Source organism: Phodopus roborovskii, unplaced genomic scaffold, assembly GCF_943737965.1.
Source record: "Phodopus roborovskii unplaced genomic scaffold, PHOROB, whole genome shotgun sequence".
Taxonomy (NCBI): Eukaryota; Metazoa; Chordata; class Mammalia; order Rodentia; family Cricetidae; genus Phodopus; species Phodopus roborovskii.
Genome location: NW_026126485.1, coordinates 19,340,202 through 19,365,781, shown reverse-complemented (window position 1 = coordinate 19,365,781; position 25,580 = coordinate 19,340,202). Strand labels below are relative to the sequence as shown.

Genomic DNA, 25,580 nt, shown 5'->3' with positions numbered 1-25,580 from the left:
TGTAATTAACACTTGCATGAAAGTGAGGGCACACAAACACTTGAAAAAAAGACACTTGTAAAGATAGCTATCACAAGAGCTCACCCACACACAGCTAAAAAGAGGGACACAGCCAATTATGTCACAAGATAGAAGTACAACACCATAAAACATGTTTCAGGAAAGACCACAAGACAAAGTTGCTACCCTCAGACACTAAGGTCTGAGAGGAGGGATTAGAAGAATTTATTACTTGTGGGCATCGAGGAGAAAAGTAACCTTGGGTCTGAGCAATTGCACTTGGGTTTCTAGTTTATAGTTGTAACATTATTGCTAAACCATCTTCATCCGTGGCATAAACTAAGAGCCAATAAAGGACCGGTGGAAGTTTATAAAGGGAACTCCCTCTCTGTGGCTGGTTAGTAGAGTACATTCCAGAAGCAGATATGGATCGATGGCTAGAGCTTTCTCCTTTCCAAGGACAATCCTAGATGGCTGCTTTGACAGGATAACCAGTTACTTTTTCTCAGGAGACTTTTTTGAAGTTACATTTTCCCTTTTTTCTATTCTGTCTTCTGTTCAAAACAGAGCATACTCCCATAGAAATAATATCCAAGACACCCAGTTACAACATATTCTAGATTATTCTAAACAAACACTCAGCAGTAGAATTGCATATACACAGGCAGCATTCACAGAAATGCAGTTACTCTGTTACACAAAATCACGCCCACCCACAGAGTACACACAAAATAACAAGTTGGAATAGACTGGAGGGCGAGCTGGGTTGGGATTACCCATTAGCAGCCCACCTTTTTCCCCACCCGCACACGCACACGCACACACACCCACCATTTGCGGATTTCTCAATGTCTCTGCCCTAGGCTTCCTTATTGAACTTTGGGATCCCGCCCTCAGTCCCTTGGCCACTGGCTAACCTGGGGTGGGCGGAGCAAAAATACAGTCAGCCAATTGGATTTGTGCACTCGTTTTCCGCCCCTTCCTGGTTTGGATTCTTAAAGGAGGTACCATGCCTGAAATGGGAAGAACCCGTTGCATAGCCTGGCTTCTGCATTGGCCCTTTTAAAAGGCAGAGCCCCGTAGGACCGGGGTGTTCTGGGCGGAACCAAGGAGGAACCAATGAGACCCTATTAGGCCGGGTCAAGCGTGCAGCTCGAGCAGTCTGTGTGCACCAGGTAAAAAGGAAACGGGGTGGGACAAGGTTGGGCTCCTTTGACTCCGGGCTTTTCCAGGTGGCAGTTGCTGCGACGCTCGCTGGCTACATGGCTTTGAGAGGAGTCTCGGCGCGGCTACTGAGCCGCCGGCCCGGCCTGCACTTCCCACGTAGGTGGAGCTCGGCAGCAGCACACACTTTTCAGTGTGGGGGCCCGGGATGGGGTGGGCAGGAAGACACAGGGGCACTTTCTCAGTGTGATTTTCTCGTTCTGTTTACAGAGAAGACACAGAGTCGAGCGGCCAAATGTAAGAACCACCTTCCCACCTGCGCCTGCGGTCCAGCTGTTCCTTTGACCCTTGGTGGTCTCTGTCAGTGATTGCAAGGGCTGCTGGGAAGGGAAGCTGGGTTGTGCCCAGGGTCAGAAGCGCTAAGGTATTTGTTTCTACTGGGCTAGAGAAGGGCTGCATTTGTCAGACTGTAATATGCCAGCATTCACGTGGAGCTAGATAGGGAGAATGGGTGCAGCTTAGAAATCTGGAAGAGAGCTGGGTAGTGGTGACGCACGCCTTTAGTCTCAGCACTTGGGAGGCAGAGAGTTCAAGGCCAGGCTGGTCTACAAAGAGAGTTCCATGACTGCCAGGACTGTTTCACCGAGAAAACCTGTCTCAAAACAAAACAAAAAGAAAATCTGGAAGAGGGGAGGCGGGGTCTGGCTGACTGGAACTCATGCCCTACTCAGCCTCTCGTCCTGGGTTTGACTGGAGGGACCCACTGGTACTGGAGGAGCAGCTGACTGCTGATGAGAAACTCATCAGGGACACCTTCCGCAACTACTGCCAGGAGAAGCTTATGCCTCGAATTCTGCTGGCCAATCGAAATGAAGGTGCCCTTGTGGAGGGTGGGCACCCTGGGCTCAACCACACGGGATTTACACCTGCTGCAGCGCACACACACCAGCTCTGTCCCTGGAGTTAGGGACTCCAAGCTGAGACAGGACCTGACTCTGGCACCCATCTCTGCAGTTTTTCACCGGGACATCGTGTATGAGATGGGGGAGCTGGGAGTGCTGGGACCCACCATCAAAGGTAAGGGCAGTTCTCTGTATACCCTGCAGTCCTTACTCCCAACGTCCTGAAAAGCCACCCCTTTCTATCTGTAAAATGGGCAGTGGAAATTCTCGGCCAGGGCAGCCCCCTCCCTACTCCAGAAGTGTCCCATTACAGCCCTTTACTCAGTCCCTGCTCCCAGCTGGCTGAACTGTGGTGTCTTTGGTTGGTTGGTCTATCTGCTCCTCTTCTACACCAGGGTATGGCTGTGCTGGAGTGTCATCAGTGGCCTATGGGCTCCTAACCCGAGAGCTGGAGAGGGTGGACAGTGGCTACAGGTCAATGATGAGCGTTCAGTCCTCCCTTGTCATGCACCCCATCTACACCTATGGGAGCGAGGAGCAGCGGCAGAAGTATCTGCCCCGGCTGGGTAAGCAGCTGCTGCCTGGTGGAGGGAAGTCAGACTGTGGTCTGGAATGCAGACCCCAGTGTCCTCATAGCCTGCCTTCTTTCCTACATTCCACCTGTGCCCTTGCTAGGCCCTAGGGCTCAGGTGCTAGCCTTGATCCCATGCAATCCCTGACAGCCTTCTCCTCCCCTTTGACTTCACCCCTGGCCACCATCATCTTCCCTCAGATTTGTTTTCTGTGCTCCTCATCCCAGTCCAAAGTTGAAAGTCTTAACTGCTAACCAGATCCATTCGGCCCGTGAGAAGGCCCCTGAGACTTTTCCTCTACTTCTTTGGCCACTCAGATTTTATTTGTAGATAGGTCTCACTCTGTAGCCCTTTTTGGCCTGGAGATTTGTAGAGCAGGCTGGCCTCAAACTCAGAGGTCTACCTTCCTTGATCTCCTGAGGGAGAGTGAAGAGCTAGAATTAAAGGCATGCATGACCATGCTCATCCCTCTGGCCACTCTTTTGACTGCTCAGCTACTAGAGATTCTCCCAATAACCACCTTGGTAATTACTTTCCTCATACCCTCCCCTTCAGGCTGGATGTGGTGGCACACACCTCTAATCCCAGCACTCCAGAGGCAGAGGCAGTTGGATCTGTTAGTTCTAGGCCAGTTAAGGCTACATAGCAAATTCCAGGACAGCAAGGGCTACATAGTGACATAGTGAACCTTCTCAAAAACAATGGAAAACAAACAAACAAACTAAAACCCACAAACCTCATGCCCTCTTTCTTTCAGATAAATCTCTTAGTGCCCTTGAAGACACTCTTGCCAACCCCTTCTTCTGGCCTCCCTCATAATGTGACATTGTGATTATAGCTTGGTCCATTACTCAGTTCAGAGAGTGCAATGATGGCAGGGTGTATATGCCCTGGCTACAGGTTTGTCTCGGTGGTGAAAATAATTTATCAGGAGATGAATGAGGGCTGGTAGGTAGCCTTATGACTCTCTCTTATACTTGCAGCCAAGGGTGAACTTCTGGGCTGCTTTGGGCTTACAGAGCCCAATCATGGGAGTGACCCAGGTGGTATGGAGACCAGAGCTCGCCACAATTCATCAAACCAGAGCTACACTCTCAATGGGACCAAGACCTGGTAAGGGGCCCAGGCAGAGGTGGGTAATGTGTATGAGGGGATAGAAGCCAGATCCCTTCATAACTTTTTGGCTCCCAGGATCACCAACTCACCTGTGGCAGACCTGTTCATAGTGTGGGCTCGGTGTGAGGACAACTGTATTCGGGGCTTTCTGCTGGAGAAGGGAATGCGGGGCCTCTCAGCCCCTAGGATTGAGGGGAAGTTCTCCTTGCGGGCCTCGTCTACTGGTATGATCATCATGGACAATGTGGAAGTGCCTGAGGAGAATGTGCTCCCTAGTGTGTCCAGCCTGGCGGTATGTGATAGACACCTTGGGAACTGGTGGGGGATACCTGTTGGCTCACCTTTTCAAGTGGAGAACAAACATATATGGTTCCTGTGCTTGTGGAGTTGTGATGCTCCCTGTTCATGGATGTGCTAATTGTACCTTTTGGGTACAACTTTGCTCATTGGCTCTGCCCCAGATGCATATGGGCCCTGGACCACTTTCTATTCTTGTATGAGCAGCTTCCTGTTTCCTGCCAGCTTCTTACATCTGAGCACTGAGTTCAGACCCCATGCTGTATAGGACTGTGTGCACATACAGAGCAGAAAGGCACTGAGCAATGCTTGTTGCACCTGAGTTTTGGTGTACACACCCTGTGTGATTTATATGCAGATCCCCTTGTCTGGAACATTTGGAAGATGGATTTTCCTGCTTCCCAGTTGGTTCTTCCCAGGCCTTCAGCTGACTGAGACCTCTCATCAAATCTCATAGGGTCCTTTTGGCTGCCTGAACACTGCTCGATATGGCATCACATGGGGTGTGTTGGGAGCTGCTGAGTTCTGTTTGCACACAGCCCGGCAATATGCTATGGACAGGTGTGTGGAGGGTGTTGGAGTTTACTTTGTACCCCAACAGTGACTTCCCCAGTACCCACCAAGTTTAAGTTCTCTGCTCTATAACATGGCTTGGGACATCTGAGCAGTTAAAATGTTGAGCCAATAGCAGGGTCAGCATGAACTGGGAAGCCTCTTGAATTACAGGCCCTCACTTGATCTTGCCTTTTCTAGGATCCAGTTTGGTGTCCCCTTGGCCAGGAACCAGCTGGTTCAGAAGAAGCTGGCAGACATGCTCACCGAGATAACATTGGGCCTCCACGCTTGTTTGCAGCTTGGTCGGTTAAAGGATCAGGACAAGTAGGGAATCATATATTGTGATTGAATCCTGGGCCCTTTCTGAGGTCCTCCTTGCCAGCTAGTGGCCCCAGAGACACAAACTTCTTTCCTTCTTGGTTTTGATGGGCTAGATCAGGGACAGCCTTGCCAGTTGCATATATGTTCCATCTGTTGGGTGTAGTCAGTGCAAGAGACCCAGTGTTTACTTTATATGTGCTACTCCCAGGGCTACCCCAGAAATGGTCTCCCTGCTGAAGAGAAATAACTGTGGGAAAGCCCTGGACATTGCCCGCCAGGCACGAGACATCCTAGGAGGAAATGGGATTTCTGATGAGTACCATGTGATCCGGCATGCTATGAATCTGGAGGCAGTGAACACTTATGAAGGTCTGGACTGGACCCTGGGCTCGGGGAGGAGGGTGTTACAGTGGTCTTGGGGAGGGAGATAGTAGTAAGGAGCTGGGATAGCACAGTTAAGTCCTCTAGCCATCACCAAATGACAATCAAACCCTACCCTCATCCCTCACCTAGAGTTGTTCACTGAGATTGTGGGAGTAAATATGTAAGGGGGTGACTGCAGGATTTCAGAGGTCCTGATAAGCAGACGGTGTGAGATGCTCCCGGCTCTTGTTCTCATTGTGGGGTGGAATATGGAAGGAGACATAGTGGGTGGGTGTGAGGACGAGAACAGCACACAGTAATTATATTGCTACTTCATGTTCAGAGAAAAAGGTGTTTGTAGACTATGGGAGTCACAGAGCATGTACCCATGCTTAGGACAAACTTGGAAACAGATAAGAAAAATGGGCACAACAGTTGCCATAAAAGCATGAAAACCTGAGTTTAAGTCCAGAGTTCTCACAGAGCCAGCAAGTAGCATGTGTCTGTAACCCAGTGCTCCAAGGTAGAATGGGAAACTGAGGCATGAATCTCAGACCAGCCAGCCAGGGTACACACTAGTGAACAACAAAAATCCCATCTCAAATAAGGACCAAGACCGGAGGTCATCTGCTGGCCTCCAAATATGTGTCATGCATGGCATGTGCACCTACACTCACACATTTTTCATTGATATTTAAAAGGGGGGAGATATGAGCCAGTGGGATCCATGCACAATGGAGACACTAGCTTCACAGGCAGAGAGGCGTCTAGACAGAGAAAAAAATGTATGTGATCTCTTCCCTGCCTGCCTCAGTGACTGAGGATTTGAACCAAGGGAAAGTCACAGCCTTCAATGTTTATCTCAGGCTACTGGATGAAACATTCTAGAAACAGTGAGAGGGAGAGGTGGGTGAGATCCTACAATGTGTGCATGATTTGAGATGGGTGAGATCTGGGCTTTTGGAAGTAAATGGAATCATTTAACTGTGCAAAACGTAAACCATGGTTTCTGTTGCTGTCCCTAAAAGAGGAGTGGAGCAAAGGACCATCCATGTTTTTGCATGGATGATCCGTCTTCCCAACTCCAGAAGAAAGTAGGCCAGGGTAGAAATCAAACATTTAATCAACTGTAGGTGTGAGTTGGGTGAATTTGCTAAAGCTAGGCCTATAGCAGGGACTAACCTTGCCACAGTTTGGTAGTTAGCACAAAAGTCTTTGGTGGCTTTTGTGTTGGGTTACAGAACTGTAAAACAAAACAAAACAAAAAACAAACCAATCTCAGCATGGCTCAGTGGACTCTGCCTTCTCTTGGTGACTGTCGTTAAGATGGGAGCTCCTTAGTAGCAGTCAGCATTCACCATCTTTGTAACTCTGTTCTTCTGAAGTAGGAACCTAGGGCAGCACAAGGCATGACTTTAAAGGTAAGTTACGAGCTGAAGATTCCACACCAATTCTAACATTCATCTCACACAGGTACACATGACATTCACGCTCTGATCCTTGGGAAAGCGATTACTGGGATTCAGGCATTCACAGTTGGCAAGTGAACCCACTTCAACAGCAGGCCCTTCAACAGAGAAATGTTTGGCTAGAACCTGGCAGCACCATGCATTGCTCTGAGTCTGCTCAGAAGTGATGGATGGATCCAGCTTTTATGGTGGAAACTGAGACACTGATTTGAGACTATGGAAATTTCTTTCTGGAAGATGTTCAGATATGCTCTATAGAAAGAAGATGCAATTCTCTGTATGGTCCTTAGCCGTTTTTAAATGAGATCAGACTCCATTTACTTTAAGAGGAGGAAAGAATGACAAAGGGAGTGATACAGAAACCAGTGAGTGAAATGGAGTAGACCCTGTGAGAAGGTGCTCTGGAGTTTATGGTGTGCCTTCCTTCCTGACGCCATCCCAGGGGCAGTGCCTTCTATGTTCAACATTGAGCACATAAAAGAGAAAAATAAAGCCTGTGCCTCACTCCTTGGGGTTGGTCTGGATTTACTGGTAAACACAGAGAGGTAGTTTGGGGAGTTTCTCATAGGAGGGATGAACATGCCTGGGGGCTGTGCCTTTCTGGAATAGACTTTGAGGTAGACAGTTTCTGACTGGCAAGGGAGCACTTTGTCCTTTCATGATACAGCTAACTACACAATGATAACATGGACAAGAGTTTGTTTTCTCAGTCCAGACCATGTGACTTTGGCCCCTAGCAAGGTGGCAGACACCAAGGGCTTTTGCAGGGACTGTGACACTGTGGGCTAGGACTGACTGATGGTATTGGGCTTAGTAACAATCCTGTTTCCTAGAATTAGGGTGCTTATCAGTGGCAGAGCACTTGCCTGGCATGCGCAAATCCATGTGCCCTGGATTTCATTCCCAGCAATGTAGGGAAAAAGAAAAGTTTGGTTCCTATCCATATTTACTCTCAGCTGAGTCGTTGCAGGTCTCCTTCCTCACAGGATACACCCCCAAACTCTTACCTCAGACTGGACACATAGGTCTTTGTATACAGTTTCCACAGTATGGCAAACTTGCTTGAGCTCCATTTCCAGAAGGCTGATCTTTGCCATCTTCTGAGTGAATTCTTGGAGTCTCTCCTGAATGATCTTGCTATGGTGGCTGTACACCTGGTACATCCTCTCTTCCAATTTCTCTGTCAGATCTGAGACCTTTCAGAGAATAACAAATAATTGTACTGATTGCAGGTAAAATTTTCTTTAGTGTTATTTATTTAGAGGTGTGGTCCTGCCATGTACCCAGGCTGACCTTGAACTCACCAATCTTCCGTACTGTTGGTATTCTATGCACATAGGTACACACCACTATCCTCAGTTCTTTTGTCTCAGATGGTTAGTCTCATGTAGTCAGGACTGACCTTAATTTGCTATGCAGTTGAGGTTGGTTTTGAACTCCTAACCCTAGTGTATCTACCTCCCAAGTGCTGGAATCATAAGGATGTGCCATAATGCCTAGCTTCTTTTATTAAAATGATACAAATGTTCAGTTGGCTTTTCATCTTAAATCTAGGAATGATTAAAAATCAACAGGAAAAGTAAAATCTGTAGGAAATCAGGTGTAATGGTACATTCCTGTTATTCCAGCCCTTGTAGAGACAGAATGGAGGGTCTCCTAGAGCTATACATTGAGTTCCTGGTCATTTAGAATTCCATAGCAAGATCCTGCCTCATAACCCCAAAATAGTTAAAATGTACAGAAAGACATGCACTGGTTCTAGGCAAACACTACCCCATTTGAATGAGAGACCTGAGCACTCCCTGTGAAGACTAGCATCCATGGGTTCTGGAACCAATCCTTATTTGATACTAAAAGATTCTCCGTAATTAGAAATAGAAGATGTCTGATTGAGGGTGAAGATCAATGCAGTTCTTGGCTCTGCTGGCTGTGCATTCTCAGGCAGCAACAGGCACAACCATGGATACTTGCATTCTAGCAAGCATACAGTGAGGCATGAGCACCACATTTGCTGTAGGATCATCTACCTCATCTTGACCACAGCTTTCTTCTAGGGACACATGGGTAGAAGAAGGCAAGCCATAACCAGGCCTGTTGGAGCAGGCTGTAATCTTAGCCACTTAGAAAGCTGAGGCAGGAGCACTACAAGTTCAAGGCCTGGACTACAGAGTAAGTTCAAGGCCAACACAACAGAGCAAGTGAGACCCTGCTTCAGAATAAAAAGTAAGGCTCAGTATTAGAATACTTACCTAGCATGCTTAAGACTCTTGAGGTGGATGAATCTGGGTTCCTGAGCCTGGCTCCCTTATATCACTTAGCACTTTATTATTTTTGAAGATATGGGTGTCTTGCCTGCTCCTCTGTTTGTGTAACATGTATGCCTAGTGACTGTGACAGAAGAGGGCATCTGATCTACTGAAGCTAGAGTTACAGACAGTTGTAAATTACCTGACATGGGTGCTCGGGATCAAACTCAGTCCTCTAGAAGAGCAGTTAGGGCTCTTAACTGCTGAGCCATACAGAGCCACACTTGTTTTTAAATTTTTTGAGACAGACTATCAATATGTAGCATGGCTGGCTTGAAACTCACTATGTATGCCAGATGGTGGTGGTGTATGCCTTTAATCCCAGCACCCAGGAGGCATAGGCAGGTGGAACTTTTGTGAGCTCAGGGCCAACCTGATTACAGAGTTACTTCTAGGACAGCCAGGGCTACACAGAAAAACCCTGTCTTGAAAAACTTAAAGAAATTAACTATGTGTACCAGGCTGGCTTTGAATGAACAGAGATTCACCTGCCTCTGTTTTCCAAGTACTGGGATTAAAGGTGGAACTACCATATATCTTGTTTACCACCTAAAAATTTTGTGTATGTATGTGTGTGTATAAATGGGCATCAAACTTTTCAGATTAGGCAAATGCTCTACCACTAAGCAACACACTCATCCCAAATCATTTCTGAGCCTTAGATTTCTCATTTATTTGTTTGTTTGTTTTAGTTTTCTGAGACAGGGTTTCACTGTAGCTTTGGGGGTTGTCCTGGAATTTGCTCAGTAGACCAAGCTGGCCTCAAACTCACAGAGATCTGTCTGTCTCTGCCTCGCGAGTACTGGGATTAAAGGTGTGCACCACCTGTGCCCAGCTTAGTTTTCTCATTTATGACATGAGCCCAATTTATTGACTGTTGTAAAGTAAAATGAGAACTATGTGCAAAGTGCCTCTCAGGGTCCCTAGAACCTAACAGATGTCAGACCATAGGTTCTTCCTTTCCTCTGTGGGATTGTCACCTTCATCTTGAGGCTGTCCCTGAAGTTGGTCATAAGTGCATGGTCCTTCTGTCTGCTCTCATTGATGTTTTCAATCAGCTCCTGAGCTTTCTTCTTCAGGATTTCAATGCTAGAGTCCAGAGAGGAGAAGGGTCCTGCCAGCTGGTAGTTGGCACTAAGATGGAGATATAAAGGTTAAACTCTGACTTCTGAAATTTGCATCATGTTCTCCAAAATGTGGTTGACCTGACCTGAAACTCAGTAATAGAATAGGTGCTTACTATAATCGAATAGCATATATACACACACACAGGGCCAGGGGGAATGTGACCTAATTGAGAGAGGAGGAAGGTGTGGACCATTGCCTTTGTGGGTGACACTCAATAGTTTTCCTAATTCATTCATACCAAGAAACATGGGGCAGCTTTCCCAACCCTTGTATAACACACATGAACTAGGGTGTAAGCCTACCTAACATGCCCGCAGCTCCAGAACATAATCTGTGCACCCCAAAGCCACTGTTCATATCTATGCATATATACACCACTGGCTTCTCTGAAGTGAGCACTATGGTAGTTTGAATAAGAACCAACATCCCCCCAGGGGGAGGGGGAAGAGGGCTTATATACTGATACTTGGTTCCCAGCTGGTGGAACTGTTTGGGAAGGATTAGGAGGTGTGGCCTTGAAGGAGGTATGCCATTGAGGTTTGAGGTTTCAAAAGACTGGCACTGTTCCCAGTATGCCCTTTCTGCTTCCTATTTATGGATCAAGATGTGAACTCACAGCAGCTGCTCCAGCAACATGCCTGCCTGCCTGCCACCATGTATAACCTACACTACTGTGTGTTTGTCATGTATGATCAGAAGCCCCCTCAGAGGACTGTGTTCTAGCTGCCTCTGTACTCAGGCATGCAGTCAGTTGTCCATTGCACCTCCCCACCCCACCTTTTTTTTTTTTTTTTTGGTTTTTCTAGATGGTTTCTCTGTGGGGCTTTGGAGCCTATCCTGGCACTGACACGGTAGACCAGGCTGGTCTCGAACTCAGAGATCTGCCTGCCTCTGCCCCCAAGTGCTGGGACTAAAGGCGTGTGCAGCCCATTTTGTTGTTGGGTTTGAAACAGTACCTCATTCTTTTTTTATTAATTTATTTTTTACATTCCAATCCCAGTTTCCTCTCCCTCCTCTCCTCCTGTTGTCCCCACCACTCCCCATATGCTGCTTGGAGAGGGTAAGGCCTCCCCTAGGAAATCTACTAAGTCTGTCCCATCATCTTGTTGAGGCAGGACCAAGTCACCTCTCCACTCCCCACACCCGTGTCTAGGCTGAGCAAGGTATCTCTCCGTATAGAATGGACTCCACTAAGTCAGTTTGTGCATTAGAGTTAGATCTTGGACCCACTGCCAGTGGCCTCATATATTGTCCCAGCCACTCCATTGTCACCTATATTAAGGTGGTTTTATGCAGGTTCCCCATTTGTCAGACCTCAGTCAGTGATCTCTCACTAGCTTGGGTCAGCTGTTTCTGTGGGTTTCCCCATCATGGTCTTGACTCCTTTGTTCATATTATCGCTCCTCCCTCACTTCAACTGTACTCCAGGAGCTTGGCCCAATGGTTAGTTGTAGATTTCTGCATCTGCTTCCATTTATTTCTGGAAGAGGGTTCTAGCTTCTCTGAGGTTGTGGATTGTAGGTTGGTTATCTTTTGCTTTATGTCTGCTATTCACTTATGAGTGAGTATATACTATATTTGTCTTTTGAAATAGTACCTAATTTTTTTTAGCCAAGGCTGGTTTCAAACTCAAGGCAACAAACATCAACTTTCCAGTGCTGGGATTACAGACATGAGCCACTACATGTAACTCCACTGTCTGTTGAATGAATAAATGACCTATTACCCGCCTCCAGGTGCATACAGAGACTCAAATTCATTGTCCTCCAATGTGTTTACCATAGGACTGGTCTAGAAAGGCAGAAACACTACTGTGAAGAAAGTATGGGAACTAGGAGGCCAATCCCTGAACATTTCTATAAAATGGTTTTGGGGTAGAACAGATTTATAAAAGAGTCTCTGACCTCTGAGGCTTCAATCAGTCATCTTTCCAAGTCTAAGTTGGATGGAGATTCACTTAGATCTCTTGTGTGGCTTGGATTTCCATTTTAGAAGGACAGCCATGCTCTCCTTGCATGGGCCTAGAGCTAGGGAACAGGCTCAAGTTGCCTGGTCTTGGCTCCCCTGAGCTGTTTCCCTCCTGCATAGCTTCACACTGGGACTGTGCCCTCAAAGCTTGCTGGTGGCCACAGTGCCTCTTTCCTGTAATACCCTCCCACAAAAACTACTCTGTTTCTCCACAACCAAATTCTTTCTCTTTTCCTCATATTCCAAGTACGAATTTTTGTTTTTGTTAACTTGACACAGGCTAGGGTCATCTAAGAAGAGGGAACCTCAATGAGAAAATGCCTCCATTAGATTGGCCTGTAAGCAAATCTGTGTGGGGATTTTCTTGATTAATGGTTGATGTGGGATGACCCAGCCCACTGTGGACAGTGACACCCATGATTTGGTCCTGGGTTATATAGGAAAGTAGGAGAGCAAGCCAGTAAGCAGTGTACCCCATGGCCTCTAGGTTTCTGTCCTGCTTGAATTCTTGGCTCTCCTCAGTGATGGGTTGTGACTGGGATATATACTTGAAATAAACCCTTTCCTCCCTATTTTGCTTTTGGTCATGGTGTTTTATCACAGTAAAACAAAGCAACCTAGAACAGGACTAACTCGAGAGGCAAGAATGGCCTTCACTGTAGCCCTCAGGGCCACTTGTCATGATCCTATGTTTAGCTCACTTTTTCATACTTCCCACCTAGAACACCAGAATTCTCCATATATGTGCATATATAAAACTCACTAAGTAGAGCCGGGCGTTGGTGGTTCACGCCTTTGATCCCAGCACTCCATTTTGTTGTGAGACATCTAGATTGTTTCCAATTTCTCGATATTGTGAATAGAGCAGCAATGAACATGGCTGAGCAAGTGTCCTTGTGGTAGGGTAAAGCATCCTTTGGTATGCCTAAGAGAAGTATAGCTGGATCTTGAGGCAGAAGCAGGTGGATCTCTGTGAGTTCGAGGCCAGCCTGGTCTACAGAGCAAATTCCAGGACAGGCTCCAACGCAATACAGAGAAAAATCCCTATTTCAAAAAACCAAAACCAACCAACCAACCAACAAACAAACAAAAAACTCAGTAAGTAGTGCAGATGACACGTCCTACCCGTTGACTTTTCAGTCTCCCCACCTCCATTCTCAGTATTAGAAACTGCTGGGCAGATGTTTTGAGTCAGGGACTCACCCAGGCAGACAGACCTTGGATGCTGGCTTTGAACTTTTGCTCTTTCCTGGCTCAGCCTCTGCAGTAACTTGGATTAAGGTCTGTGCCACCAGGCCTGGCTCCTTGCATGTATAACTTTTTAAAATTAATTATTTTCCCCTTTTATTGGAAATGGAGTCTTTTCTCATAGAGTATATCCTGGCACAGTTTCCCCTCCCTCTATTCCTCCCAGTTCCTCCCCAACCCTCCTACTATCCAGATCCGTTCCCTTTCTGTCGCTCATTAGAAGAGAACCAAACATGACAAAATAAAGTATATCAAGTTGAAGTAAAACCCATCACACTAAGTTGGATAAGGCAAACCAAAAGAAGGAAAGCGCCAAGAGAAAACACAAGGACCAGAGACCCACTCATTTGCATAGTCAGGAGTCCCATAAAAACATTAAACTGAAAGCCATAATATACATGCAGAGGACCTGGTGTAACAGCCAAATGGAAAAAGATATTCACCAATTCCACATCTGAGAGAGAATATCCAAAATACAAAAGGAACTCAAGAGACCATATATCAAAAAAAAAAAAAAATCCAATTTTAAAATGGGGTACAGATCTAAATAGAGAATTCTCAATGAGGAAACTCAAATGGCTGTCAAAGAAATATTTGACATCCTTAGCCATCAGGAAATGTAATCAAAACTACTTTGAGATTCCATCTTACACCTGTCAAAATGGCTAAGATCAATAAAACAAGAGACAGCTCATGCTAGTGAGGGTGCAGAACAAGGGAAACACTCATTCAGTATAGCTGGTGAGTGTTCAAACTTATACAGCCACTATGGATATCAGAGAGATGGAAATGGATCTACCTCAAGATCCAGCTATACTGCTCTTGGACATATACCCAAGGATGCTTTACCCCACCACAAGGACACTTGCTCAACCATGTACATTGCTGCTCTATTCACAATAGCTAGAAATTGGAAACAACCTAGATGTTTCACAACAAAATGGATAATTATTATTTTATACGCATAGGTATTTTGCCTGTGTGTGTGTGTATGTGCACCATATGTGTGCCTGGTGCCCACAGAGGACACAAGAGGGTATCAGATCCCTTGGAACTGGAATTACAGAGTTGTAAACAGCTATGTGGATCCTGGGAATCAAATTCAGATCCTTCTGAAGGACAACAGAGGCTCTCAACTGCTGAGGCAGCTCTCCAGCTTTTGCTTATCTCTTTAGACTGTTTTAGGTTGGCTTTTTTCTTTCTCCTTGGCATGTGCTACTTCAAGTCTCTTCCATCTTTAAACCATCTCTGTGTATCTCTTACTCCATCACAGGCTACTCTCATCTAGCTGGTTTGTAGAAAGCTATGAAACTACTAATATGTATTTTTTCAACCTCCCATTCACTGTTCAGCACACTGCAATGAGATTCCTGCCCCATTTCTTAAATAAAACAGCTCCTGGCAAGGTATCCAGTGAAGAGACTCTGCAGTTAGACCATAGCACATTCCACACTGTCATTCCCTTGGCAACTGCTGCCATGTGTCCCTGTGTAGGCCCACACGACCATACACATCTGAAGGCCAGAGAACGATTCCCAAGAGTCTGACCTCTAATTCCACCACATGGATCCCAGAGATCAAACTCAGAGCACCACGCTCAGAGGCAAGCACCTGCCCCCATGAGCCATATCACCCACTGACTCTTCTGTTTTCTAACTCCTGATGTCCCTATCTATACCTTCAGGCTTTTCCAGCTGTCTTCCACAGTTCAGCTACCTTTCTTTGAGGACATCCTTGTAATGTGGGGTGCCCAAGCAGTGCCTTTCTTACCTAAGTCTTGATCCTCTAGAACACTGGTTATCAACCTATGGGTTGCAACCCCTTTGCAGGTTGAGTGACCCTTTCGCTGTGGTTGCTTAAGACCATCAAAAAATGTAGTTATTTTTATGATTCATAACAGTAGCAAAATTACAGTTATGAAGTAGCAATTAAAATAATTTTATGATTGGGGTCACCACAACATGAGGAACTGTATTAAAGGGTCACAGCATTAGGAAAGTTGAGAACCACTGCTCTAGAAAGAACTCCTGGCTAGCCTTAGTGCACATATCACTTACAATGTTACTGTCTGGCTATAACCCAGCCAACTCTAGACTCCCAGAGGACTGGGGCCTCACAGAAGTTATCTTCTCTATCTCCATGTGCAGCCAATACATGATTTTTGTTTTTGTTTTTCAACACAGGGCTTCACTGTGTATTCCTGGCTATCCTGGAACTCACTCTGTAGACCAGGCTGACCTTGAACTAAGAGATCCACCTGCATCTATCTCCAGAGTGTTGAGAGTAAAGGTATGGGCCACCACTGCCCAGCCCAAATTAATGACTCTTAAACTGAGTGTGGTGGTACATTTAATTCCAGCACTTGTGAGACAAAGACTGGTGGTTCTCTCCAAGTTCAAGGACAGGCTAGTCTATATAGAGAACCTATTTCAAAACAAACAAACAAAAAATAATTATTGATTCTTGTGGGCTTTCATTACCACCGATACTTTGGTTGCCCCAAAATTTATTCCTAGCCTATGACTCTCTTCTGATCTCCCACCAAAATGTCTCCTTTCAGACCTCTCTGCAGGCTATCCCAAAGGCATTTAAGTTCTATCTTTGCCTACCAATTAGCATTTCCCTTCTTCCCCTTACACAAGATCCCATCATCCCTCTTCTTAGTAAATGATACAAAGCCACCTGATCACCACACTGAAGACTTAGCAGTCAGCCTGGCCCTCCATGTCCTATCTAGAAATCCTTTAGTTTCTTCCTTTCGAATTCCACTCCCCCAATCTATTATCCTTTGCAGCTATGTTTTTCATTTCTCACCTGGACCATTGTGACTTTCCAAAACAAAATTATCTCCTAATCCTGTATGACAGTCTAAGAAAGACCCCCGGGTCCACGGGTCAAATCTAAATTCTTTGTATAGTAGACAAGGCTTTCCAGGACCTGGGCCTGCACCCTTTTCAGCCTTACTGTTTTGTTTTCTATGTGGGGATGGGCCCCAGGCTCTGTACATGCTAGTATAAGTGCTCTATCACTGAGCCATACCCTCTGCCCTAGCAATCTGACTCTTTATAACAAAACATTTCCCCAAACCCACTAGCCTTTACTCAGAATACTTTCCCTTTCTGCCTTTGCCAAAGTAAGGACTAAGCCTCCCCTCCTGTTCCTGGTCATGGCTGTTTTAGATTATGCTTTTTGTGCTCATAGTGTGGACGACAGTTTTCTTCTGTGCTTTTCAGCACTTCAAAAGGCTTCACTATGCACTGAATTCCTGAGTGTTCTGCTGACAGAGCTACTCTAACATCCCGACTCTCATGCCTTCTTACAACACAAAGCTTGTCCCAGCCTCTCCTGGATCAGATCAAGTTTCAGGATTTCAAAACTAGACTCAATCTTGCCAGGTGTTTCTTTTTGTGTAATTCTCTGCAACCTGACTGAATTTCTAATGGTACTGAGATGCTCTACTTCAATACTCAAGATATGTGAAAAATCACTTGAATTCAACGAATTCAAATTTTGTGGGGGCACAAAGGCCTGCTCTCAGTAGAGAGCATCTTTTTATTTTTCCAAACCAATCTTTTGTGGATTTCAGCCTTTCCATTTTATTTTCTTAATACTCAGCAGCTGCATATTAATCAAGATGCTAATGAAACATTGGCTTTCCTGGGTCTGCACTCACCAATTAGCTTTAATAAACAAAATGTGTGGTGTCCTCTCTGTAGGCTTCCTCGGCTCCTGAGCTGACTTCTGTGGCAGAACCCTGGACTGAGGCCAGGGATGGAAAAGAGCCCATTACAGTTGCAGGGTGTGCTTGGCCTGTGTGGGGCGTGGGGTAGGGGAGCTTGTAAGCATATCGATGCACATATCTAGTATGTCTGTCCTTCTAAGAAGCCCCTAACCAGTTCCAAGAATTAGAAGAGTTCCCAAGCAGGGCCCAAGCTGGCAGGGGGCCAGGAAATGGGTCTAAGCAAAGAGACCATCTGTTCACTCCAGGTAAAGCTATGATTGGCAGGCGTGTGAGCCAGAGTTACCCACTGATGGGCCTTCCTTCCATGGCCTCTCACAAATAAACACAAGTAAATAAGCCACCAGCCACTTATGACCCTCTTGGGGAGCAGTCCCAGGAGAGGGACCCACATAATCTGGCACTCAGGCAAAGTGATGTTTTGCTGAAGTCCTGCCAGGAAGGGGGAAGGTTTGAGTGGAAGCTGATGAGCTAGTTCCTCACCTACCTCCCCTCCAGAAATGTGTTAATATTTCAATCATGCTGCCGAGCATTGGCTGTGGAGTCCATTAACTGGTCCCTGAGATGATTTTCATCCATCTGATTTTTGGCATCTGCAGAAGTCCTTCAAGTCTGTAAATGCTTTTTTTGCCTGTGACTTGTCACCACAGAGATTCTGATCTAAGTGTGCTATTTAAATTACATTTATCAAATGTAATTTGATATTCATTTATATCTGTCTTTTTCTTATTTCTGACTAATAGCACTGGTCTAGAAAGCATTCCATCTTGTGACCTGTTTTTCTCTTGAGATGGGGAAGGGAAAACTGGCTTTGTCTGGATCCTGTGGCTCTGGCCTCAAGTGTGTTCATTTAGTCCACAACTGTCATCACAACAACAACTCCCACAGCATCCCAGCAGTTCCTTGTATCATACCACTCTCAGTTCTAGTTCAGAAATCCCAGCTGTCATTTCTCACCTTGGCTGTACACAATTATGAAAATGTCCCCTCCCCCCCACGTCGCAAAAAATTAAATAAAAAAGGAGAATATAAAATAGAAGTCAGCACCTACAGAAAACCACTCCAAGCAGATAGCAGTAATGTCCTGGTAAGCACTGAGCTACTGGCTCTCTGAAGTATGGGGGAAAACCCTGATTTGTAGTTTGCCAAATGCCACTGTGCAAATATTCCCACTATAGCAAATATCAAGCTTCCAACATAACCTTGCCAACTTGGGAAGGGATATATAAAATCAGCTCTTACAAGAGTAGAAGCCAATTCCAGTACACAATGGATGGGGACAATCTTTTTCCTCTTGCCTGTTCCCCAAGGGCTTTTCCCCAACCTCTCCTGTTAATGGCACCGCAGACAGAACCCCCAACTTGATTCATATCCACTCATACTCCCTTCAAACCATCTTCTACATAGTAGCCAGGGCCTTTCATATTTATTTATTTAAAGACAGTCTCACTATGTAACCTCAGCTGTCCTGAAACTCACCATGTAGACCAGCCTGGTCTTGAACTCAGATATCTGCCTGCCTCTGCCTCCTGAGTGCTGGGACTAAATCTGTGCAGCAAAACCAGCCAGCATTTTTTTTCTAACAGGAACATGAGTATGTCACTTCTCTGACCCAGCACTAAATATAACCACCTTTCTCCTAGTACCTATTAAGATATCTAAATCTGTGGATACTCACATAATCACCTCCTGTAAAATGGTGTAACTTTTTTTTTTGTTGTTCACTGTTTGATCATGGGGATATTCATAGATGTATACGTCTCCAGTTTGCTAAAACTGTATATTGTAAACGTATTCACTACTATGGGTAGCAAGATTTGTCTAAAAATGTGAGGAAGGTTTTTAATAAGGAAAAAAAATTCAGTTTTTTCTATTTAAATTACTTTCACATTTTAAAAATTTCAAGTAGACCAATACATACCAATTTATAATTGAGCACTGTCTGACAATTTTGTGTGCCAATGATATAACATTTCCAAGAACCTATACATACCCTTCTGTTGCAAGCCAGGAGTGGTGGTGCACAGGAGGTGGAAGCTGAAGCATCAGTTCAGGACAATTTCAGCTCTGCATCAAATTCAAGGCTAGCCTGGACTACATCAAAGACTTTCAAAAGAACAAACAAAGCCTAACACTGGGCCAGTGAGATGATCCCACAGGTAAAGGCCACTACTAATCATTCAATCCTAGGAACACAGATAAAGATGGGAGTCAAGAAAAATCTGTTGGGTGGCCTGGCAATTTGGAACACAGGATATTATATCCCCATAAAAACTTGTATATAGATGTTCAGAGTACCATTACATATATTAATAATCAAACATCCATTTGTATGTTGATAACAGACAAAATGTAACAGATTCATAATATGTAATTTTATTTAGCCACAAGGAAGACTGAAGTTCTGATAAAAGCTATGGTATAAATGACATGCCAACCAAAGAAAGCTAGACCCAAAGGGGCACATGGCATATGACTCCATGCCCATTGAAATGTCCAGAATAGACAAATGTATGGAGACAGAAAGCAGATTAGTAGTTATAGGGGGTGGGAAAGAGGCAGGGACCGGGAATTATGGCTAGGAGGTTTGAGGCTTCTTTTCAGAATGATGAAAATGTTTTGAAGATGACTAGTGATTGTCTTAAGGATCTATGAATATACAAAAAACTATTAAGGCATACACTTCCATGGGTGAGTTGTATGGCATGTCACAGGATGAGCATCCTTAATCCTAGGATTAAGGAGGAAGAGGCAGGCTGATCTGAGTTCACAACCAGCCTGGATGCATAGTGAGTTCTAGAAGCCAGGGTTACATATTGAGACTTGGCCTTAAAGAAATAAATAACCCCAAATCCAAAACTACATGATGCTCCGAAAGTTTCAGATAAGCAGGATGGTGCATGCCTATAATCCTAGCACTTTGGAGGCTGATGCAGAAGAACCTTGAGTTCTAAGACAGAGGTGAGCTGTAAGCAAGACCCTGCCTGAAAAAACAAGGGCTGGGTGTGAAGAGTAGATGAAGTCCTGCGTGAATGTGTATTGTTGATATGAACACAGAGTACTGAAAACTTCACCTCAGATTCCTAGGAATGGCAAAATCTTCCCCTCGTCTATCTTCAGATGTTGACAGTGTTTGTAGAAAATATGGACCACAGTTGTTTTTTGCCTCCTGAATATTTATAGCCCGAGACTTCCCCTACTGAAAATGGCTAAATCAGCCTCCTCAATTGGTGTGTGTGTGTGTGTGTGTGTGTGCACTGAGTTTTGGAGCTGCTGCTATTATGCCTCCATCAGAGCCAGAGCACATGGCCCACTCAGTCCCAGCTTTTCTATACATGTACCTGTCCTTTCTTCATTCCTTCGTCACACCAGTTGGGAACAAGTTCAAAGTGCTGCAGTTTCAGCAAGTGGAAATATAGGCTCAGTGACAGGGTGCTCATTTACCATGCACATAGAGCACTGGGTTCCTTTCCCAGTACAGCAAAAAGCAAGAAAGCAAACAAATGCAAGATCCCAAAACAACAATGTAGGAGAAAAGAAAATTTAAGTGACTTTGGTTTTGGGTTTTTTTTGTTTGTTTGTTTTTGTTTTTTTTTTTTTTTTTGGACAGTCTAACTCAGGGAGACCCACCAGCCTCTGCCTTTAGCTGGGATTAAAGATATATCTGGCTGTTCGTGTATGTTTTTTGGGTTGTTTTGGAGACAGGTTTCCCTGTGTAGCCCTGGCTGTCCTAGAACTCATTTTTTTTAAAAAAGGATTTTATTTATTTATTATGAATACAGTGTTCTGCCCCATATATCCCTATATATCCCAGAAGAGGGCACCAGATCTCATTACAAATGCTCATGAGCCACCATGTGGTTGCTGGAAATTGAACTTAGGACCTCTGGCAGAACAGCCAGTGTTCTTAACCATTTGAGCCATCTCTCCAGGACCTGGAGCTGGCTTTGGAGACCAGGCTGACCTCAAACTCAGAGATCAACCTGTCTCCCTCAGAGTCAAAAGCATGCACCATTGTGCCCAACTTTTTTTTTTTTTGGGGGGGGGGCGGGATTTTGTTGTCTTTAATAAAATATGCACACAAATCCATTAAAGAACAAACTGAGAAAGTGGACTTCATTGAAATATGAAACTTAAAGCCAGGTATGGTTTATAGCTATTTTATACATAACTCCTAAAACTTAGAAGCAATCAAGATGCTTTTCAAAAGTGAAATGGATATATACCAGGGCATATTATGAAGCATTAAAAACAAGAGTTGTATTGCCACCAAAAGACAATGAGCTATCACAACTCCATACTGCTAAGTCCTAAGAAACCAGAAGTGCTGGTTTGGTCATTGTTGCATGTATACTATCTAGATCCTCGATAAATATTTGGTAAATAAAAGTGCAAGGAAAGAAACATTTTTAAGTTATCCTTGACACCTGCTTTCTTTCACTCCAGAATCTAATCCATTATCACTTTTTCAGATCTATCTTAAATATTTCCAGCACTTGACACATGTCACCACTTCCACATCACCACAGACCAAGCTATACTCATCATGCACTTGTATTATCCCCATTGCCTCCTCACTCCTGTTCTCCTCATGACACAGTAGCTAGGGGAAGCCTTGTACTACTTTCTTTCAAAGAGAACAAACTTCTATAAGGGCTAGACAGTTAAAAAAAAAAGAAAAAGAAAAAAAATTGAGACAGTCTCAAGAGATCCATTGGCCTCTGCCTCCCCAAAACTTTTTAATATAAAGTAGTTAAATGGTGCCAGCCCTCCCATTTTTAAACCGCTGGGAAACATTAAAGTCTGACTGCAAAGCTAGGGATGGAGCTCAGTTGGTAGAGTGATTGCCTAGCATGCATGAAGCCCAGAGTTCAATCCCAAGCACTGTATAAACCAGGTGTGGCAATATAAACTATAATCCTAGTAGTTGGGAGATGGTGGGTAGGATCAGAAATTCAATTCAAGGTCATCTTAGCTACATTGCCAGTTTGAGGACAGTCTGAGATATGTGAGACCCCACTGAAGGAAGGAAAGCAAAAAGAAGGGAGAGGGAAGGTCTAACTGTATCTCTTACTATCTCCCTCTTAACCTTTTCTGTTCAATAATCTCTGCTATCTAGTGGGATCTCCACATCCATAGGCTCTCATCCATGGATTCAAACCACAAGTCAAATTTAGAAGTGGTGCTGGGGATGTGGCACTTGTTTGCATTTTGAAAAAAAAATATTTATTTCAGTTCATAACTGAGAATAGTATGTATAACTAGTGTGTGGTGGTGCACGCCTTTAATCCCAGCACTTGGGAGGCAGAAGCAGGCAGATTTCGGAGTCTGAGAACAACTTGGTCTACATATTGAATTTCAGGCCAGCCAAGCCTACATAAGGAGACTGTTTTCATTGATACTGGAGAGATGGCTCAGCAGTTAGGTGCACTTGCAGAGGACCTTCATTAACAGCACCTACATGGTAGTTTACAACCATCCGTAACTTCAGTTCCAGAGGATCTGACATCTTCTTCCGACTTGCATAGGCACTAGACCAGGCATCCATATCGTGTACATATACACTTTCAGGTAAAACTCACACATATAAAATAAATCTAAAATAAAATAAAGTTTATACATGCAGGCCCATGGCATGGTTCAGAAACAGTTATTTTGCTGCTAAGCCTGAAGACCAGAGTTCCATCCAGGACCACATGGTCCAACAGGTTCTGTCTTCCACATGTTCATTATCACTATCTTTCTCTCTCTCTCACACACACACACACACACTCACACACACACACACACACGTTTAAAAAAAAAAAACAACACAGTACGGAGCTGGAGAGACGGCTCTGCTCAGTGGTTAAGAGCACTGCCTGCTCTTCCAAAGGCCCTAAGTTCAATTCTCAGCAACCACATGGTGGCTCACACCCTTCTGTGATGAGAACTGGTACCCTCTTCTGGCGGCAGGCATACATGCAGGCAGAACACTGTACACATAATAAATAAATCTTTAAAAACGAAAACGGTACAAGATAACATGAGTCTGAACTTAAGGATGCTATGCAGTGGAAGGGACTTGAGCATCTTCGGTGGGGGGTGGGGAGGAATCCTGAAGCGTACTGCCAGCATCCAGAACCGTCCTGGGCACCTGGCAGGTATCGAAGCCTCGTGGAATGAATCACGTGAACAAGGACAGCCCCCCCCCCCCGAGTCCGCGAAGACCAGTTGGACCTGTCACTCCTCACCTCGCTGCCGCCGCGCTGGCCTCTTCCTCGAGGTTCTCATTCTGATGCTCCCCGCTCTCAACAATCTCCTGGGCTTCCTGGTCCCTTAACTCCACGGGAAGCACGTCCACCTGCGAGCACGGCCAGCTCTTGAGAGGCGGCGTGGGAGGGCGCCTTCCCCTGCGTGTCTGCGACCCTCACAAGGGACGCGCTAGCGGGGAGGCGGAACACCCGTGGCGCGCCACGACCTTCGGGCAGGCGGTGAGAAAGCCTAGGCCGGGAGCGGCGCGCGCCTCTAGCCCCCTCCCCAGCCCTCGGGAGGCTGAGGCGTTCGAGGCCGGCCTGGTCCGGCTCAGGCAGCGCGCCGCACCCCCTCCCTCACCTCACAGGCTCCTCCGCCAAGCCCCAGCGCTTCGGCTGGCAGGAGGCGGGACCAACGGTGAGGGACAGCCCCCGGGCCCGGCCCGCCCTCTGCCCCGCCCGCCGCCCGCCGCCCGCCGCCCGCAGAAGGGAAAACAACGCCTCACGTACTCCCTGGCGCTCCATTTCGTCCTTTCCCGCCTCGGCGCTGCCGCCCTCTGCGCACGCCCCGCCCTCTGCGCACGCCCCGCCCTCTGCGCACGCCCCGCCCTCTGCGCACGCCCCGCCCCGCGCACGTGCTGAAGCGCGCCCTGGCCCCGCCCCGCAACCGCTCTGCCTCAGGCACCGGGAGCAAGCGGTTAGGCGCCGCGCGTGCTATGCAGGGCTTGTGCGCCTGCGCGTTTGTCTGTGTGTTGTAGGGCTAGGGGTGTGTGTGTCTAAGGTTATAGAGAGCATGGGCGGGATTCGGGGTCATCTGTGGCACTCAGTTTACAGGGAATTTGACGAATTCATACTGTAATTCCACCCCTCTGCTCTACATTTTTTTTTCTTCCCCAAATTCTTTTGAAACGGGGTCCCATTATGTCCTGGCCTAGGATTCTTTGTAAACCAGGCTGGCCCTGAACTCACAGAGATCAGCATACCTCTACCTCCAGAGTGCTAGAATTAAAGGCAGGTACTCCACGGCTAGTGATACCTGCAGTATTTATTCATTTATTTATTTTGTTTTTTGAGACAGGGTTTCTCTGTGTAACAGCTCTAGCTATCCTGGAACTCAATTTGTAAATTAGGCTGGACTCGACTCAGAAATCTTCCTGCCTCTGCCCTACTTTTGGGCACCTGCCAGCTAAGTCCAAAAGAGGCTGTCAGATTCCCTAGTTATGAGCATCTTAGCATGGGTATTGGGAACTGAATTCCTGTTCCCTGATGCATTTTTATACATTTATATATTTTATACATTTTATCTGTTGTGTGTGTGTGTGTGTGCATGTGCTGCCACCTCTGACCTCCACACCGAGAGGAAGTCCATCTTGGAGGAGTCCACTACTCCCTTCCACTTTGTGGGTAACCGGGATGGAAGACTAGGCAAGTGCCTTCACCCTCTGAGCCATCTGGAGGGAACTCTTTCATCTTTAAATGTTTTTTAAATATACTATTATGTGTGTAGATGTTTTACCTACATTTATTTCTGTCCAGGTGTGTGCCTGGTGCCCACAGAGACCAGAAGAGGGCCCCAGATTCCCTGGGACTGGAATTAACAATTGTGAGCCACCATGTGAGTGCTTGAAATTGAACATTTTTTCCTTATGCCACATACCCAGCAGCTTGGGTCCTGAACCCTGGTTATGTGAGGGAATGAAGAATGGGATCAGGCAGGGTTCTCTAGTGCTATGGCTGTACCTGGAACCTCAGCTGTCTATTAATTCGTGGTACCTGTAGGTGAGTGTGGTACCTGTAAACATCAGGAGAGGAAGCTTAAGTTGCCAGACTCTGAAGGATTTGCCGTTCCTCTAGAGCCTGGCCCATAAGGTATTGGCATTGACAGTTAACAATGGGTCAAGTGCTCTTGGACTCCTCCAGGCCCACATCAAAATACATAGAAGTTTCCTGTATTCTCTCTCTCTCTCTCTCTCTCTCTCTCTCTCTTTTTTTTTTTTTTTTTTTTTGAAGACAGGGTTTCACTGTTTATTTTTTTTTTAATGACAGTATTTTTTATTTAAATTTGAAACAAGCTTGTTTTACATGTCAATCCCAGTTCCCTCACCCTCCCCTCCTCCCCTGTCCCCCTCCCAACCCTCATCCCATCCCCTGTCTGCTCCCCAGGGAGGGTGAGGTCACTGTGTATTCTTGACTGTTCTG

The 25,580-nt window shown here is 45.8% G+C and overlaps 2 protein-coding genes across 3 annotated transcripts; one reads left to right on the top strand and one right to left on the bottom strand.

Annotated features, from left to right (window-relative positions):
• Positions 1 to 1,060: 1,060 nt before the first annotated feature.
• On the top strand, positions 1,061 to 7,264 carry Gcdh (glutaryl-CoA dehydrogenase). Of its 2 annotated transcripts, XM_051194988.1 has the most exons (12): positions 1,062 to 1,175; positions 1,233 to 1,323; positions 1,435 to 1,461; positions 1,896 to 2,039; positions 2,179 to 2,241; positions 2,462 to 2,632; positions 3,622 to 3,751; positions 3,830 to 4,046; positions 4,509 to 4,612; positions 4,805 to 4,930; positions 5,136 to 5,296; positions 6,764 to 7,264. In XM_051194988.1, exons 2-12 carry the CDS (start codon positions 1,263 to 1,265, stop codon positions 6,835 to 6,837), a joined length of 1,278 nt encoding a protein of 425 aa, XP_051050945.1. In that variant the 5' UTR covers positions 1,062 to 1,175; positions 1,233 to 1,262; the 3' UTR covers positions 6,838 to 7,264. The 2 variants fall into 2 exon arrangements, with proteins under 2 accessions (XP_051050947.1, XP_051050945.1); XM_051194990.1 differs by lacking the exon at positions 1,435 to 1,461 and having other exon boundaries at positions 1,061 to 1,175.
• On the bottom strand, positions 6,396 to 23,981 carry Syce2 (synaptonemal complex central element protein 2). The gene is made up of 5 exons (XM_051194991.1): positions 23,892 to 23,981; positions 23,382 to 23,491; positions 10,046 to 10,199; positions 7,767 to 7,955; positions 6,396 to 6,682 (listed from the first exon to the last, which is right to left on the bottom strand). Exons 1-5 carry the CDS (start codon positions 23,904 to 23,906, stop codon positions 6,638 to 6,640), a joined length of 513 nt encoding a protein of 170 aa, XP_051050948.1. The 5' UTR covers positions 23,907 to 23,981; the 3' UTR covers positions 6,396 to 6,637.
• Positions 23,982 to 25,580: the final 1,599 nt, after the last annotated feature.